Here is a 20,632-nt window from a genome sequence, read left to right as displayed (position 1 = left end):
ATCGGGATTCCGGGATCCCGAATACTGGGCGACGATTTTTGTCCGGTATTAAAAACCGGTATTTATATCAAAATATCGGTATTTCGGTATTACATTAGTCGATGAAAATTTAATTTATGTACAATATAAATCCAATTAAAAATAATGTATATTTTTTTAAATATACAAAAAATTTCATTGTTATAAAATCTATATCAGGCATATTTATTACACAAACGGAGCCGAGTATGGCACCATCGAGAAGCGGCGGTGTCAGCACTATAAAGCGATTAATTACGCTTTATGTCTACTGTCCAATTAATAAGTCTCGTTTATACAAATACATAAAGTATGTAACGCAAAGATTACTAAATAATTTAGATTAGATTGTTTCATTTTGCAAATCAGCTGTAGTGTTTACAAGTAAAAATTAAACGATTGATTATTTATGTTTTATAAAAGCATACTTTAATAAACAAAACGCAAGTTATTAATATTATTCCAAAAATACTTTCAAATGTAAAACATAATTTATTAGAGAGATATTATTAGATTTCATATATTATTTTTTAACAGGTCTATAACAGCATCCTAGGTACGAGTAAGTAAAAATACAACTAGTAAATTTTTAATAATAATATCGGTTTTAATACCGGTATCGCGGTATTTCAAATTTAAAATATCAAATAATACCGGATTAAGATTTTTGGTTCGGTATTGTAAGCCCTACGCTCATCGTGATTATCTTTGGGAAAAGCCCATGCCCTATAGTAGGCATCTCTCGGCTGAAAATAAGAAGACAAATACGAATGATCTAATATTGAAAAAAGACATTCATTTTTATAAGTTTTACATATTTATATATGCTTATATATAGAATAGACAATTTATATAAATACTATTATAAATGGAATCTAAATGTGATAAATAATATATAATAAAAATTAATTATTTTAATTATATATGTCTGTATGTAAAAGAATATCCGAACCTTCGTTTCCGGTGCAAAAAGATTCTTGGTTACCCTAATATAAAGAGGATTTGTGTATCTTTAGTTCTCCAGGGCTATATTTAAAATTGAATGTAACAGTTATAAATAATATATATATTAGCAGCGTCACATGTGAACGGTTAATGTTACTGGCCGCTATGACCAGAATACTTTTATATTTTAAATCATTCTTGCGCGTTCGAATTCAAAATCGAACGTGGATTTAAATTTGGACGCCATTAGTAACGAGACCACAGTCACGGCATTTGAGTTGATTTTACGGAACAAATACATTCACGGGTAGTTCACCACGGTGATTGTATTTTCAAACTTGCACATATATAAAAAAGCTTTCCAGAAAAGAACAAAGAAGGATCAGGACTTCAAAGAGAAACGTACTCCTTAAATAAAATCATAAGTTGCTTTGTATACTTTATTGTACTAACAGGCTTCCTTACCCATGCAAGTTTCATGTTTATATTTGAGATGCTCCATATTTACATTCTCTGTTATTATTTCATAAGAACTTTGCCTACAACGTAATTAGATTTCAAGATCCGTTAATTCATGATAAACTAATTTATGAATAAAATTTTCACTGCCTAACAAAAGACTAAAAGAAAGGAAAAAAGGATTTAATTGAGTGTGAGAAAATTTTAAAATATATAACTGTAGTTGAAAGTAATTAAATTTCTATTTATTAGATAATAAGCTTGGCTAAGCTAAGCTTTAATACTTGAAAACAATGAATTATTTCAGAATGCCTTAGAACCTTATTTTAACAAAACACGCCAGACTATTATATTAAGGCAATATCATAAAGGTATTTCTTATACAAATATATGTTCGCTAAAATTTTGTTAACGTACACATTTTAAATCTTGTCTATTGTGGTTGAGCTTCGAAGAAATCTATTTTTTGTGCGGAATTTCCTTTAAAAGAGGTAACTGAAGGAACGATTTCAAATAGGCAATCTAAATTTTATAGGCACTTACCAACCCTATTCTTGTAAGTAATTTCATAAGTTTGGTATTATTTTTATTGCTAGAATAATTAAACGCGTGTATATAAAATAAAAGTTCAGTAAATATTAATCAATATTATATCAGCCGATCTAGGCAACTGTAAGACATGAGTCTCCTCCATGGTATCTAATAGATTCAGGCGTTATTTTGCGGAAGTCCAGCTTAAGTAAGAAAAGCACCAATATATAGCTACTTCCGCCAATGCAGTAGTAGTGGTGTTTCACCCCTCCTCGGGGCATCTTCAAGCATAATTATGTATGACTCTGTGTTTGACACTAATCGGTGTAACATTACTCATGTTGAGTGATTTAACGGTGGTAGTTGTGTAATTCGCATTGTTTGTCGCATGCGTATTCATCAGCGAGCTGGCCGGTGGTGCACTTTATTGCACGACTACTGCTATACAGCAGAAGTAGCTATATATTGGTCCTTTTCTTACCTCCTCCATAGATCGTCTCGATGACCGGTCATGCGCTGCCTACACACACACTGCCTCTACCACTCGAGATCTTTTCCAACCTTACTGCCAATTCAGACGAGCAATTCTTCGACCAACGTCGGCGACATGGGATTTTCTCCTAGGCATTACAAGTAAATTTTTGACATAATAATATCATCTATTTCATAACGGTACACTCGTTTATATTTCGTTTGGATTATTTTTACTGTTAACAATGTAATGAAATAATAAAATGCAATTTACTTATAGACTTAAGAGCTTCCATTAAAAGCTCCGGAGTATCGTTACATCGACAATAAGCTTACGTAGTCGGATACTACTTTCTTTGATTAATGCGATAACATCGGAATGAAAGCTCTACGTTGGTTTAAAGCCTGGAAACAAAGTTTGGCGCTTGTCGATTTATGTAAGCACTATTCTTTATGGTTAACATTCAATTGTATAATATTTTTATATTGTTCTAAACATAGGAGCTCTTGTTGATCGTCAACTGATTTTCTGTTTTTATTATTATCTATTTTTTTGACTCTGCTTCGCAGTATTAAAGTTTCATTAACACCTATTTTAATCATCGTTTAAAGTGATCACTCTGAAATATGTTACAATTTTTTTTTGTTGAAATACGATAGGCTAATAATTTTATGGCATTACAAAATTTGCTTGGACAGAAAGTAACAAATTATTAATTTAAATATATAGTACTCTGATTTATGCGAATGGTTTTTCTTACGATATAACCATTATATCGTCTATTATTTTAAAAACAATAACTGGCAAATAAGCAAACCATTCACCCGTTAAAGCTTTCACAGCTATAACAAATCATTCTGTGTATGCTACAGTGAGGTACATTTCAGAGAGTGTAATGGACGTTGCATGAGCAAATTGAAAAGCAATTCGCCATCTCCGCCACGTCAGAGGACTTCGAAATACACGGGCATTACAATTATGAACTGAATATATTGCCTGAATCAAATGATGTTGTTTTCGAAAAATTAATGATATCATTCTTTGATTTGTAATCTATATCTATTTACATTAAATAAATTTGTGTTAGTTTTTGTGATTTAATTGCTTTTGACTTCTATCTCTGAAATTGAATTATAAATATTAAAATATGATATTCGTTACTTTAAAATATTGTCATTAAATCAATCGAAATGTCAGTCTATGCTCACATGTATAATATATTTAATCAGGCCGTAAATACCGTTAAAAAATAAAAAATATATTAGTTTTGAATTTGGAACCTGACATTTTTAAGTGATTTTTTAAGTTCTTTGTGATTTCTTATTTTCGCACCAATATATTGTAAAATATTTTGACAGTCTAGCTATTTATGTATACTTTGTCTGGCCGCAAATACTGATTTAATAAAAAATAAACTAAATATTATATTTGAATTAGGAATCTTTTGAAATAGGAACTATTTTTTCATGATTGTTTATTGTGTTTTTTTATTATCGCGCCACATATTGTATTTTGATAAATTAAAATGGAGTAAGGTGATAAAGAAACCGCAATCAGTGGATTGCATTACATAAAGTAGATATGATGCCAAGGACAAGTTTTAAAATCCTCCATACTCTTGTAATAATAATATTAATATATAACAATAAAAATATTATCATCAAAAATAAGTTGAAACGTCTGCATTCACATATATTTAGTCTAGCCGAAAATACCGTTTTAATTGAAAATAAAAAAAAATATTACTTTTGAATTTGGAATCGGCCATTTGCCGCCAATATATTGAAAAACTTTGTGATATTATATATAATGGAGTGGGGTGTTTAAGAGAACCGAATGGCTGTGGTTACATTACATGAAGTAGATATAGTGCCAAGAACAATTTTTAAATTCCTCCGTACACTTGTGATAAACATATTCATATATAATAATAAAATTATTATCATTAAAAATTAGACCAAACGTCAGTCAAGCCTTTTATGTTTAAACGTATATATGTATATAAAAAATATAGTGTTAGTAACACCATTTATAGCTCAGGAGTGATGGATCAAATGTCACGACTTTCGTGTTTGTGAATTTGTCCTCGTATATCATATTAAATAAATCAACACTGAATACAATCTGGCAAAACTCGTGAAAGTAATGTGGGTGAATGCTATATGTTGAATATATGCAAACATGAAGGATAAAAGAGGGAATAAAGAGAGAAATTGAGAAGAATGAAAGAAAGAGAGTGAAAATAGGAAGATATATATCCCTGTCCGGAAACAAGATAAAAAATACCGCGTAATAAATTAAAATTTCAATTTTAAATAAATTTTAGAATCCGAAATATCATCGACTCTTAAATTTGAATGAATTACGCCGGATCGGTTATTATTTGACGTATCAAAAGTTTCAACAGAAATATTATTTTGCCTTATACGTTTCTTTTACAGATCTTTTATGATACATTGCAATGGTCAAACTCTGCAAGGCAAGATTTATGATTTTCATTTCTATAATTTTCTTCTTTTGCAATTTAACTTAAATATTAAACAATCTATCTTTTTTAAAGGGTTTTAATTTAGATAAAGCAAGTTTTACAGTTGTTGCAGTAGTATTTCGGCGGTAGAGGGCTGGGTCTTACGATTGTAAATCAAGGGTCCGATTCTCGGGCTACAATCTCATGTAATTCACAATTACTGCATTTATTATATACCACTACTCACAAATAAGTTTCCATAGGATTCACAGCAGCATCCTCTGCGTACCATAATACCACATTGCAATTGCCAACCCGCCTGTCAAACTTAGCGATTATGGTATACACCCCATAGATATCTTTTGAGGATGCCTATGTCTTGCAAAGGTTATCCTAGGGTTGTCGATGACAATAATTGTACATTCAGTCATTTTACGACATCCACTGTTTGATACAGGCCTCCCCAACAGATTTTCAATAGCACTAGAAGCGGAGTATATCCAGCGTCTTCCAACGACCTTGAAGAGTCAGTTTCTTCTCGTGTCTCTTTGCACACTCTGTTAGGCATTTTGCCTATCGGGTTTTCTTCGTTCTACAGACCTGTCCTGTCCAATTCCACTCGAATATGGTCTCTTTTTTCCTGTTTGTTTTTTTTTCTAATTTTGATATTAATGACCGAGACAGATTGTTTTAGACCACAACAGAATAAAAGGGAAACTTAATCAATGACAATCTTCACCAGAATACTCTTTATAAATTACTAAAACTAAATATTATTCGAACAGTCTGAGTAAAACCACGCGAAATGATAGGTTAAAATTATAACATTATTAAAAAGTTCGGCAAAGTTAGCACAAAACGTTTTTCATTTTAAAGCAAACCGACAAACCGTTTGGATCGCGCAGTATTTTCAAATTTAATAAAGCGAATTTATTACAAATAACGCTGCGAGCAGATGTTACGAGTCGTCGGTGAACGTTACGAACTGTTTCACTGTTGAAAATCCAATTGGTGCCGTCGACTGCGGACAAATACAAGAGATTAATAAAAAAATTGTCAATACTGTTCTAATGGATTTTCTACACTAAAAATACGTGCTAGACAACATCAAATAAATAAAACTTGTCAAAGATTATATGGACCGTTTATTTTGAAAGTTGTGTAAGTCCATTTTCTTTTGTGTCAAGAAAATTAAAGTTTACTATATTTGTTGATTTAAAAATACAGGTAAATTATATGAGGTCTGGCATTGTTTCTATTGTTTTATCAACATTTAATTTATTTATATTGATTTGTTTTTGGCTAATTAGACTACGATAACACATATCTATGTGCTGTAAATTCATCATTATGTCAGCCTAAAGATAGCCACTGTAAGGCCTCTCCCAAAAATATCTAAGGTTGGATAAACAACACTTGGCAAGCGAGTTAGTGATCCCAGTATTGTATTAGTAGTGTACAGTAGTGATTGGTAAATAACGCTGCTACCGAACCTTTGGAGACTTGTTTGTGAACAGTAAAAATCGTATGTAATTAATTAATGCACAAAGTGTGAATTATATAACTTTGTATCCCGAGTCTCAGTACTCTACCACTACGCTACCTCAGCTCATCTATAGAATAAGTCATAAAATATTACCGTTTTTGGTTCTGAAATAAACATTGAAAATATTTTTTCCTTATAATTAGTTTCTTTATTTTAAAGACAATAGCACAGTTTTTACGAATAGAAAATATCGGTCACAATATGATCTGTCGTCTCTGTATAATATAACTAAGTATTTTAATGGCATCTTGTTTTATATTACAAATATAAAACATTTCCTCGAATCGAAATTTAAAGAAAAGGAAAATGTTAACGAAAGCACAATTCACTCCGCTTCGTTAGAGCAAACAGAAGTTAACGTTTCGCAATTTGCGAACTGTTTTTATTTCGCTAAAGCAAATCTTCTTTTCTTTAAACAGATTTAAGTATATCTATTTTAAATCGTTTTGGTGTTCTTTTTATTGTATTGTGATTAAATCAAGTTTAAACACCTCTGATCTAGTCCCTTGTGATGTTATTTCCACATGACGTTTGTTGAAATTTCAACTTCCTCGAAGAATTGCTCGTTAAACTGGTAGTGGTCGTGTCACATAGCTCGTGCCTCCAATGACCATTAAAGTAGAAAGGTTCTGGCGACCACGAGCTGGCAGACGCGGCGTGGCTAGGCCTCCCACTAAGTGGCGTGACAACTTAGTTAAAGTCGCGGTATGTCGCTTAATGCTGGCAGCGCAGAATCGGATGTCGTGGCGTTTTTTTGGGGAAGCTTTGCCTTGCAGTAGAAGTCCATAGGCAGAAAAAAATAATAAAACTTACTTTAAATAATTTCATGCGGGAACATCAATGTTTAGTATTGTGATGTGAAAAACCTTTATTGAATAATTTTTATTTTGTGCCCGGAAAATAAATAATACGCCTACGAGCTGTTGCGCATCGTTCCATAGTTCAAATCCGACTCCCTGAGAACTGCAACGGCCGCGCGCGCATGTGCTGCGCCTTGGTTACCTGCCAAGGCGCAAGCAAGAGCGCGTATAGCGCACGCCATGCGAGTGAGCGAGACGAGTGGGCGAGACGAGTGAACGGTTGAGCGTTGTGACGACGTCCGCGAGGATTTTTTACATATGGCGGCCCTTTATGTAGCAATATTATTACAGTATTAATTTATTTATTTAACTCATCAAGACGCTGAATCAAAAAAAATCACGACATATTGGTAATGAAAGTTCAAATGGCGTTCTTATAGCAAACAGAAATTCAATTCAGACAACTACTTCAAAGAAAAAGCCTAGACGGAGCTCAATAAATTAGCTTCAGTTTTAAAACCTATCATTTGTAATGTTATTTACGAAAAGACCAGCCATTTTCCAAAAATATGATTGAGATTTTTATTGAAAGCATCGTAATCTCAGTCATTTGGAATTGAACATTTGTCTAATATAAATTTATCATGATTGTCACAATTTATTCATTCCAATGTAATAAAAAGTGAATTAATTTATAATACTCTTTCATATTTTATTTAACATACCAGTTATTTATAAAGCCTTTATTATTCTTTTGCGTTAGAATATATTGACAACCAGGCTTTCGTTTTATGTAAAATTAGACGCCCGCCTATATTATTAGGGCGCTATAGTTAGATTTAGAAAACCTTAGAAGTTAAAAAATAATTACTATCCTAATCGAAATAAGTGTTAAGTAAACCGCATAAGTGTTCCATACGCAACGCTATTACGGAATGCTTGTATTGACAAAGTTACACGGCAATTTATATACCGGCAAAAACAAAATGAAGATTGCCAGTCATTTGAGATGTGAGTGGGTCGTTGTACCAACTCTAAATCCAGTTGTACTATAGGCGATATTCGGAGTCCATTGTCTGTCGAAAAGGCGATAATTCTTTTTTCTTTTTTTTTCTTTAGATCTGCAGCGTCGATCGGGACATTAATTGGGTGATATATGTATGTTTAACTGCAGCAACTGTTGTTTTAATTGATATCTAAACAAATTTTCTCATCAGATATTTTAAACCCTTACCTCTTAACTAATTCAAGCGGGAACAATCTTAGTAGCCAAACACAGAATCTGTGTTTAGCACTAATCGGTGTAAAATAATAACCTAAAGATACCCCGTGGAGGGGTGAAACACGTGTTGAGTGATTTGGCGGTGGCAGTTGTGTGAATCGTATTGTATGCCGCATATGCATTTATCAGCAGGCTGGCGGGCGGTGCACTTTGTTGCACGACTACCACTGCATGTGCGGAAGTGGTTAAATATTGGTCCTTTTCTTGCTTAGACTTCCGCAAGGTAACGCCTGATTCCATTAAATACAGTGTAGCACGTACATCCATGAGCTTGACATATGACCCCGCTAGATTCACTGGAAGACTCTGAATGTAGACTGCTTCTTACTGGTCCTATTTATTGACCCTCAGTATTAGGGACCTTTCATGCACCTTTATCTTGGGACTTTATTTTTGAATTTAATATTTTTTTAATGAAACAAGTTCAATTTCTTTTCTTTTCTTTCCTCCATACATCACCTCGCTCTCTTCTTCACAATTTCCATAAATGGAATATTCCTTATTCTATGATTTTTGGTTTATTTTGTATGTCACTTTATTTTTGAATTTTAATTTATTTTTGGTACATTCTATTATATTATTACATTCATTTCACTTATATTCTGACTAGGTATGTAGTTATTACTTGACCATATTTATTCCTATTTATAAACTCCTTGATATATCACTGTGACATCTGAGAAATTCGGGGCGATGTTCTACGTCGGTCATTAAAAATACGATATTGCCGACTTTAATCTCGTGTGGCTAAATATTGGTCCTTTACTTACTTAGTCTCAGTAGCAATGGCATGATCACCTACGCTGAACCTAAGAGGCCTAACTTTCATGGCAGAGGTGAAGAGATAGAGATCCGAGGAGGGTATTCGGAATTGACTCAATGATACTTCAGAGGCAAGTAGGAGTGTTAAGTAGCAAAAGTTGGCGCGTATGTCTCCGAGGAAAAGAGTCACTGGAGCGGAGAGAAGAGACTAAGCAAGCTTGCACCTAGGATGCAGCGGCGGTTGACTGTAGCAGTCATTCTCTACGTTGACGGTAGAGCCAATAATCATATCCACTACAATATACTGAGAAAAGCCAATAATTGTAAGGACACGCTCTGGTGGTCAGTCTGGTGTCTGTCGGCTAAATGTAACTACGGTTTTGCATTTGGCAACCAACAGTTCCTCGGCCAATATTTCACCAAATTTATATTGAAAGAATTCTTCTTTTTAATCGATAGACGACTATTACGAAGCAAAGGCCTTTATAAAGCGCTGACCGCAGCTACCGACTTTCCACGACTTTAACTATGCCATCAGTTCACCTATAGTCTACCAACACGCTATCAAAGGACTATGTAATCTTAATACAATTTTTTTGTAAGAGATATAAACACCACGATAGTATCTAACTAGACCACTCATAGTATACTCACTCGGTGTTTGGCACTAATCGATGTAACATTACTCCTGAGGATGCCCAGTGGAGGGATGAAACACGTGTTGAATGATTTAACGGTAGTAGTTGCGTAATTCGCATTGTTTGCCGCATGCGCATTTATCAGCGGGCTGGCAGACGGTGTACTTTATTGCACGACTACTGCTACATAGCGGAAGTAGCTATATATTAGTCCTTTTCTAACTTAAGATAGACTTCCGCAAAGTAACGCCTGAATCCATTAGATACATAGTGAATAAGGCCAGCATGTTCAAACTTTCAGATATCTAACCCGTAAAGATCACGAAATCATATATATGTAGCATATAGCATAATTTTTTTTAATATCGTTTCTATAAAATTACAGAAATGTGTAAAAAAAGATCAAAGAAATAAAGAATTTAATGCAAAAAATATTGAGGTTTGGTTTAATATCGCTGTTGTACTATCAGCGATGTTTTCCAATGGGAATACATAATTTTGTTGAATTGTTTTATAACGAATGTTCACGTATTATTAACCATAATAAATAAACTCTTTTACCCTGAGTAAGCTACCTGATATATCGGCCTAAAGAATACGAAAGATATATATATATATATATATACGTATTATAGTGCTTTATAATACACTTCATGGAGTTAAATATTATTATATGTGATATCTAGACATTTACACAATTATCTTAAAAAATGTTAAGAAAGCTATCGTCAAATTAAAAAAAAATGTGCTATTAAGAATTTGTTGTAAGACAGCATACCTTAGGTATAATGTTTACACCTCCTGGCTATTGGAATATAGCTTGAAAATGTAATTATAAATTTCATTATAAACATATACATATAAAGATAAATATGTATATATATGTGTAGATATAAACGCTGATAAATAGATAGATATGTCTAATGTTAAAAAGAGACTTTTAATTTGAATTATAAGAATGGAACATACAATTAAAATAAATTCATTTAAAATATTATTGAAATAAAATGAATTATTCGATACAATTATTTACAAACAACCTCAAGGTACGCAGTTAAAATCATATCATAATTATCTATCCAGTAGACAAAGTAAATACAAAAGGAAAATTCCGCTTTAACATTATACGATTTATCAGAGAATCGTTTTGTAGACAATCTGTTTCATTTCCAATTGTCTCATAACGAGAGCACAATTTCTTTGAAATGTTAAACGTAATTATATCAAGACCTGACTAGCTGACGAACAAATAAAAAGGGATCATATCCCATTACATTTTCTAATGATAGTACTCGTATATAAAATTATTGCAACATAAGCAATTCTTAGTAAGTCTATAAGCATCAAATTTGTATTTAATAAATACAAGGTCAGTTATGGGTCAAATAGCTTAAAAGAGATGAATATATAGTTCATTTACTGACCATGAATGCATAGTACATATACATAGTGGATATACGAACTTGTTAAGATCATCGTAATACGCTGGATGTAGTCACTTCCAACCGATATTTTTAAAAATCTATGAAGGCAGTACACTAGAAGTCTTACGACTGAAATTATAATAATGATGATGGTTACAATAATGAAAAAAAAAGAAACAAGCAAACGGTTAGAAATATAACCTTCTTTCGTATCCAAATTTCCTTTTATTTTACTATATTTATTCTCACATACTTAAAGAATATATTTTATTATTTCTCATATTAAAATACCAAGAATTATTTATACAAATGTTATTTTTTTATCCAACTTAATGTTTAGTATGCTTGCTCTGGCGTTTCGACTCCGACGTCATACCGTATACCTGAGGAATGTATCACACGGAAAAACCAATTCTTTTCTTCGTTTCTATTTGCAAAAGAATTAGAATTGTGTACATTAAGAATTTCCAATGTCTCAGATTCAAATATTTGCTCAATTTACATTCCATTACGCTCCGCCGTCGCGTTTCTTGTTAAAATGTTTGTTAATTCGCTCTTTAATCTTTTAAATATTCTCGGTGTGTTTATATGTTTTTCATTGCTTCTTTAAATTGCATAGAACCTTTTTTAATCTATATCTTTATTTAAAAAAATTACTTTTACATAGACGGTGATTAGATATAGATGAAATAGTTTTAAAGGGTAAATATATGGCTCACATGCAGTTAATAATTATATAGTCCAACTTATCAAAAAATCAATTTCATAAATTATAAATAATGTTATTATAATATATCTTTTTAATTATATTATATCTTTTTTTTTAATTTAATTTGGTTTCATAAAAAATAAAATGTTTTTATTTAATACAGCATAAAAAAATATTAGTTTCTTTTGGTGGAATTACTACATATTAAAATTTATAATTGTCTACAGATCACATACAAGATATTGGACTATCCAATTTCAATAGAATATATAAACGAATGTAACTTATTTCAAAGGAATAGACGTAAAAGCTTTTGGACTTTTTCCTGACAAATATATTATATATGCTATTTATATTAATGCTGTTGGAGCTATAGTCAAGCACCATGTATACAGATTGCTTTTCAATTAAAATTATAATAAAACTATGTCTTTAAAAAAACGCTAATGCGAATTCATTCAAGCTCTATATTGCTGGCCACTACGGATACAATACTTTTATGTAAAAACATTCTTGGGCGTTTGAATTTCGAACGCAGAATTGAATTCGGTCGCCATTATTGATGTCGCTGTCATGTTTATTGTACATACTATGTGAATACACCTTCTTCGATCCCTCTTGGCTATTTTGTAGGCGTAAATACGATCAACACCAAAAACATTATATTAATTTCTTGTACAAAAGTAGGTTAATATATTTAATTAAATATACCTTGTACATTAATAAAGATTTATTAACTTTATAATTTGAACCTTATAAGTTTTTAATTTATAATAATTTCGTATGTTGTAAAACGTAATTTAGTGCACAAGCCGCAGTGATTGTAACAATGCTGGATTTAAAATGAACCGCGTCGTTTCCCTCTGTGTAAGGATCTGGATCGTACTCCCAGTCAATGACCCTGTCTTTAATAATTTTCCTATATACCAACGCAGATTTCCTTGGTATCCTACGCCTTTCCGGATCATTAATATCTATTTCGTAAAGGCCGAACCGTTGCCTGTAACAAAATATTTTTATATCACATAAAATATCTTCTATTATAATCAATATATTTATTTTTATTTCCACTAAAACGTAAAATAAAATGATTGGTAAATTATTTGTTTATAATATAAGACAATGTAATATGATATTACGGATTAAGTAATATAAAGTAGATATTGTATTTTTATCTTTATCGCAATGTCTTATGATATACTTTTGAAGGTCGAAAGCTTTATATACTATGCCAAGTACATTGTTACTCTTTTCAAACTTTGGGATCGAAAGATAGCACCCTCATTAGGTGGACCGAAGATATAGTCAAGATCGCGTAAAGCCACACAGGAAGATGGATGTGGAATAGAGCTATGAGTGAAAGGTTACCTCAAATCACAAAGCTAACGTAAAAACATACACGCGCATACATATTAAAGTATTGCATTTGATGTGTTTAAAGTTATTTTGCTAGCCTGTTATGGCTCTGTACAGCTACATCGAAATTGAGTCCGCGAAAACAGCAGGTCCGCGGACTAAAAATTAACGTTGCTTAATCATATCCCAGTTACGACTAAGACAAACGCACGAAGAGGACCTATACCTGTGTGGGTGTATAGTGTAGTGAATGAGGTGTAATGTAAGTTATGCGAAGTGAGGACGACTACTCTCCTGACCACCCTCGTTTGAAAGCGGGGTAGGCGGGCGCGGTAGCTGCGTCATGAGTATAGGTGTGATGAATGTTCGGTGCATCGTGCCCGACGGGGGCGCATGAATGGATGAATATACACACAAACGAACGCATACCATAACTACAATTTTCTTTCTTTTGTACTGTTTTAATAATCTTTGGATGTTACATAATTTAATTGTTTGTAATTTAAACCGAGATTTAGTTATAACTACGAAGACATTGTGCTAAAGTGAATAATACTTCTACACCCTAGGTCTGGTACTGAAATTTAAAAATAAATGTTATTATTATTATTAACTTACGTATAACCAACAGCCCATTCGAAGTTATCCATTAGACTCCAAGCGCTATATCCTCTAATATCAACGCCTTGTGCCCTTGCGTCTAGTAAAGCATTCAAATAATTCCTTATGTATTGAACTCTTCCGTCATCGTTCAGGCCCATACCAGTGGAGAAACCGTTTTCAGTTATATACATTGTGGGGTTGTTATATTTTTCCTTTATATAGACGAGTAGATTGTAAAATCCGTCTGCATTTTCCTTGAAATACAAAAAGAGTGACTAATAAATATACAGGTGATTGTTATTGGACATAAAAGTTTTAAATTGGTGAATGTTTAGTTTATTTACTGTCAATTAATGTATGTTGTATCTAATCCAAAATTCAAAAATAATGTAAAGATAAAAAAAATAATGTAAATAGAAAAATTGTTACGAAAATTTAAATTTCAACAGAATTAGAATTTTAATTACTTATTGTTTACTTTCTATCACTACATGTTTCATAATGTTAAATATGGCCTTTTGCATTCCAATGGTATAAACATATTAATGTGACATATTTGAGAGATCACGAGGTATAAAAGTTTTAACTCTTCACTTCTTTGAATTATAAATAATTCATCACAGGAGTAAACTCCTGTGATATATCATATATACTAATACGTGTATAAAAGCAGTGGTTTGTTAGAATTTTAACCTGGTGATAACTAAATATCATATCAGAGCTTAACGTACGATAGTGAAATTAAAATAGTAGGAGTAAAGAAAACCATTCGACATTTTAGGTAAATAAGGCTCGATTATACTTTACTAAATATTGATATTATAGGCTAAATATTATTTTGTTAGTTTTAAGTAAATAACCTGATAGCAACATGTTAAAAAACTTTTATGATAAATGATTTCAAATCGTTTTTTGTTTTAATATGTTCGAAATGAACTAGGCTGTTCAACGACTCGTTTCTTAGTCATTTTAATTAGTCTTCCTGTGATGATATTCATAAAATAATTATACGAACCCGTAACCAAGGGCTCGCACTAGTTGGCCAACTTGGATCTTTGTATGTACCAAACCCTAGATCATCTCTAAAGGAAGGCACTTCATACATTCCAACTACAGAAGCATTTCTGTACACCATATCTGAGCTGTAATGGTTCAGCGCTAGAAAATCAGCGGTGCCTTTAATATTTTCTATTTGCTGATGTGTAAGCGGCCGTAGTCTTGAAGCTAGGAATCCTTGGCTTGCGCTAACGTTACCGACACGATCTATTAAGCGTTGAGGATAATTCCCTTGTGCTGTGAAAATTGGATCCATGAACATTCCCAGCTGAAAGAAATTTTCTAAAATGACTTATCCAATGCTATTAAAACAGGTATAAATTTTAACAAAGATTAAAAAAATTGAGAAAGCTAAAATATAGACTATGGTATCTCGCTTGCTAGATCGGAATGTAAAGAATAAAATTGCAAAATCTGCAGCTGGAATAATATTTAGACAATTTAATGTTCCAGCGCTTAAATCTCTATTTCCAGAGTTTTAATTTCTAGAAAATTTTTTCTTCGGTAATCAAAAGTCGGAGAATGTCACGCTAGATATAATTCAATAGATTATTTCGGTTCGGTTAAAAATTAAACAAATAAAAAAAATAATAAGAAAACTGTCAATGGAAAAAGAAAATAGTAAAAAAATTATAATATATGAAAGGCTAGTGATAGTAAATAATTAATTGTAAAATTATGTTTAAATAAAAAAAGATGAAAAAATCATACTTTAAAAAAAAGACTGCTATTAGGCGATAGAGTCTTAGATAGCGAAATAAAAAATAGATTATTCCAATTTATCATATTGTATTCATATCAATATGATTTAGTGTAAATGTAAAATGGACATAAATTTAATTTTAAAATATAATTCTATACAAAATTTTTATTGAGCGCATTTTCTCTATTTTAACAATTCCAGTACAGTCACTTATAAGCCCTTATCTAGGGTATTGTATATTTCTTTATTGAGCATTTCTTCACGTTAAATATGATGATTTATGTATGTGTTTTTCGTCATCAGATACCTATATTATCAGCAATTAATTTGAAAATTTCACAAAAAAAACTCGTCAAAAATCTCAACATTTTTGAAAGGATGTTGCAAATAATAATAAAACTTGGGCATAAATTTCTGTACCACTACTCTATTTGATATTGTTTCATGCTCTTCGCAGATCAGGGCCCTTTTAAAACCCTCGTAGCTTTAAGATTTTAGGCCTGGATTTTAATATATTCTATATCAGTATCGCAGTTATTAATAACAATGAACTTTTTTTTATAAAAAAAATATATAATCTACTCTTATATTTTGCTGTAGGCGATATTAATACAAAATTAAGTCGCAGCCAAAATACAATTAAATAATGTAATGGATCAGGCGTTATTTTGCGGAAGTCCATCCTAAGTAAGAAAAGAACCAATATTTAGCCACTTCCGCACATGCAGTTATGTTACATCGATTAGTGCCAAACACAGATTGTCAGAGTGTTTGGCACTAACATAACTCTTGAACTTTTGAACAAGATAAAATGATCTCAGAAGTTTAAGGATACAGTCCATTTAATTTAAATATAGATTATGGCTCTGCTTATGAATTAAATATTTGTAACGTGATGCTTTCCATTAAAAAAAACATTTTAGAGAAAAAAAAAGGAAATTGATTAAAAGCACTTACATGGGCAGCAAAATAATCAAGAACCGCTTCGTAATCATCAACGGAATCACTAGAAGGATATGCCCATTCCATACTCAATACTATTCCAACTTCTCCACCTTGCCATTTGAATTCGTCTTGATAAATATGATACGCCTTCGCATGCGCCAAAAGTAAGTGTCGGCCGCATTCATAGAAACCTATTGCGGGTAAATTCACACGAGGAGCGTGACGTTGCATAACAAACCCTTGGTAGCAATGAATGTACGGTTCGTTTATAGTTAACCAATGTTTTACGCGATCACCAAAATGCTTGTATAAAACTCTAGCGTACTCAGCAAAAACATCCACAGTTTCTTCATTTAACCAACCGCCTCTTTCACTAAGAGTTTGTGGTAAATCCCAATGATATATAGTCACAAATGGTGTAATACCATTGGCTAAAAGTTCATCAATAAGTGCATTATAATATGCGATACCGTGCGGATTTATATAGTCCGTACGACCGTTTGGTAAGATTCTCGGCCATGAAATAGAAAACCTGTATATATCGACGCCTAATTGTTTTAATTTTTCAATGTCACGTTTATATAAATAATAAGAATTTGCGGCTATGTCTCCGTTTGTATTGTCCGTAATAAAATCTGGGTCGGTACGAACAAGGTGATCCCACATGGACCATCCTTTACCTGTAAGAAATTTCAAATATATTTAATATCGTATTTACTTCTAAATATCGATGTATCGGGTTAACAAGTAATTAATTATCGATTTTATTTTAGAAGTATTTCATTCCCTTCTTTAAATATTCATGAATGTTATGATCTTCTTGTATATACTATCTTCATAACAGCCGATAGACGCCCACTATAGAGCGCAGACTTTCTCCAATGATCATCACCGTGACCGTCATCTTCAATTAATAAAAACCGAAACGTTGAACTCTAAAAAAGTTTTTCATTGCATATTGACTCTGTTGAAAACTGTTTCTTTCCTACATCAAGTCTAACCGAAAGAAAATATAACTATCGTTAACTTTTGTTGATAAGTTTATATTAATTTTTTATTAATTTTATAAACATAATTTTCATATTATAAACATTTTGGATTTTACTAGAACTTTCACAAGTTTATAATGATGCACTAAGTGAGAATTTAAACGTGTAAATTCGAAATACTCTTAACCTCAAGGTAACAACGTTAACAAGGCAAATAAAGAGACTTGTTACTCAAAGCGGCAATGTGTAATATATAAAATACTTACCATCTGCATTCCAACCTCCTTCTATTTGATACGCAGCAGTCGAAACTCCAAAAACAAAGTCTTCAGGAAATGTTTTTGATCCATAGTGTAATTGTTTTCGGCTTGCTCCTCCGGCCAGTGAACATAGACTGTGAAAGATTTTTTAGCTGCACATCTTTTATGTTCAAAATTTCCGTTTCAAAATTTCAATTAATTTCGTTTTCCTGATTGTTCCCTTTTTGTATTTATGTGGCAATAAAAATTATGTATGTAATATTTATTGTTAAGTTTTTTTTTAAATTATTAATATATGTTACTTCATGTGCGGCCTGTGAATAATTTTAACTTAGTATATGGGCAATGATAGCCAGTAGGTACAGGACGGTGACTTATGACTTATGATCACGAGTTCGATCCACGGTATTCAATCTTATATAAATCACACTTTGTGCATTAATTATATACAATTTCCACTGCTCTCAAAAAAGTTTTCAGAGGATGGAGAGCAGTGTTCTCTGCGTAACACAATACCACACTAAGATCGCGAACTCGCGTTGCAAGCGTGGCGATGATGGTATATGCTCCCATAGATATATAAAGGGAGATATAGGTTCCTTCTAAGCAAGCATGTACCACCGTAGTTCTCGTCATCATTTAAAATCAGGCAATTCAGAGGTCAAATGCCTATAAAGGATAAATAATATCCAAGGCTAATACCTTACAGTGGGTGTCTATGGGCTACAACCACTTAGCATATAAAACTTACCTGAATGCTATGCTCAATATAATGGAGATACTCGTAATTTTCATCTTTTCAAACGTCTTATTCTTAAAATGAAATCTAACTAATTGATATATTTGTAAGTAAACATTATAAGCAAAAGTAATGATTATTACCAAAGTTATAAAGAGGACATCTTATCATGTCACTGGGGGATCTAGATAAAAATTTATTTTTTGCACTTAAACAAATACCTATTTCTTTACATGTAAATAAACAACACATAATGATGACTTTAATATAAAAATTTTGATCATTAATCTTTCTATAGTAAAAGATATATGTATATATATATAATATATAATAGGCTGTAAGCCCTGAGAGTAAAGATGTTTTAATGAAATTTTTCTTCCGCCTTTTTTAATACAAATTCTTTTAAAATGAGCTCTGTAAACAATAGGACTGTGACCCAGAGATGGAACATACCGTGGTGCACAATGTCGCAGGCTGTCCTGTGTTTAAAGGACTTCACCATGATCTCGAGTTAAAAATAGATAAAAAAATAGAGCAAGAAATTGTCGACTCCCTCATGGGAGACGATAAATGTCGCCCTACATTTCTCAGGTATTGTAAACATGTAGTGCAGCACTGTTGAAAGGATTAAAAATAAAATATAAAAATAAAGAGTTGGGTAAAGTCCCAGTACAAGAACACAAAAAAGATCAAAGATAAAAAATAAATGTAATTAAATAAATAAAACTAAAAGTACATATAAAAATTATAAATTAAAATTATAAAAAAAATAGAAAGAAGCTGTAATAAAAACCAAAATTTACTAGAAATTAAGATAAAGGAAAAAAGGTGATGTGTAAAAGAAAACCAGAATGAATGAAAGAAAGTGTGAGGGATGTAAGAAAAGTGAAAATGGAAGTGTGAAGAAAGGAAAAAGCAACATTGTAAGTTGTAAAGTATTTTTCTTATAATTTAAAACGGAAATAAAAACTTGTACGTAATTAATTTTCTCGTATATAGTTACGTATTTTAATTTAATATATTATGTCTTATTATATGTCTTATTTCTTATTATTATTATGTCTTATTCCGATAAAAACATTACCAATGCTATCTCGCATACAATTAGTGCAATAATTTGTTGTTACTGTTATTAACGATAGCGGTGAAACGTGTATATCTTTATATCACTACCAATAAATAGTACTTTTTTTAGTGATTAGATTACAGAAGTACTTCGTTACAGGTGATTTACAGGATCACGAAAAAAAAGTGACCTTGGAAATAAAAGTGACGCTTGTAGGATTTCTCTAGGAGTCGAATCAAGAACGATTGTATTCGACATGACCATGTGAATTGGCAGGTTGAAATGGCAGAGAGAAGGCTAAATAGCGCGCAGGACCGATGTCTGTGGAACCTTAAGGTGGATAACCAGAAGTCGAGACTACAGACCACAGCCTAGGATGTAAAGGCGGAACGATGTCAGTGTAAGGATCGCCGATAGACACGGATCGACAAGGGCTGGGCTTGGTGGACAGACCTCACAAATGTTGTCAGAAAACGATGCATGCCACTTCCATGGTCTTGTTAGATATCTACGAGAAAGGCCTATATTCAGTTGTGGACTTCCAACAGCTGTAATGATAATAATGAATATAGAATTAGAAAGACAGGTACGTGTTACATATTTTGCTTTTTATATTAATAATTATAAATCAGCATTTGATTGCATTGTATAAACGAGTGATAAAGTCTTCGTCGATAAAACGCATAAGTCGAGGCACAAGAAAAACTGAAGCGAGTGATCTCTATAGATATTGTGTTAAAATATCTGACACAAAGGACACCATCGGGAACAAAGAACCAATTCGATGAACGAGCCTGTCGGGGCTGACGACGAAACGTCAAAAAAGTACAGGCGGGATAATTAACACTATATAGTGATGCGG

At 32.1% G+C, this 20,632-nt stretch overlaps 1 protein-coding gene across 1 annotated transcript; it reads right to left on the bottom strand.

Moving 5' to 3' along the window:
* Positions 1-5,850: 5,850 nt before the first annotated feature.
* LOC137925842 (myrosinase 1-like) lies at positions 5,851-18,760 on the bottom strand. The gene is made up of 7 exons (XM_068769303.1): positions 18,717-18,760; positions 17,972-18,099; positions 16,729-17,396; positions 15,028-15,336; positions 14,028-14,266; positions 12,903-13,053; positions 5,851-5,913 (listed from the first exon to the last, which is right to left on the bottom strand). The coding sequence occupies exons 1-7, from the start codon at positions 18,758-18,760 to the stop codon at positions 5,851-5,853; spliced, it is 1,602 nt and encodes a 533-aa protein (XP_068625404.1).
* Between the last annotated feature and the right edge of the window lie 1,872 nt (positions 18,761-20,632).

This window comes from Battus philenor, unplaced genomic scaffold (assembly GCF_028537555.1).
Source record: "Battus philenor isolate CCGP_79_NKW_IND1 unplaced genomic scaffold, ilBatPhil1.0.hap1 SCAF_28, whole genome shotgun sequence".
NCBI classification, from domain to species: Eukaryota; Metazoa; Arthropoda; class Insecta; order Lepidoptera; family Papilionidae; genus Battus; species Battus philenor.
Note: the sequence above shows the minus strand (reverse complement) of the source record. Positions and strands in the feature narration are given on the sequence as shown.

Coding starts and splice junctions, on each gene's coding strand:
- LOC137925842 (XM_068769303.1), bottom strand. CDS start 18,760: ATGAAAATTACGAGTATCTCCATTATATTGAGCATAGCATTCAG. Junction 17,397..17,971: donor AGGAGGTTGGAATGCAGATG/GTAAGTATTTTA, acceptor AATTTCTTACAG/GTAAAGGATGGTCCATGTGG. Junction 14,267..15,027: donor GTGCGAGCCCTTGGTTACGG/GTTCGTATAATT, acceptor TTGTATTTCAAG/GAAAATGCAGACGGATTTTA.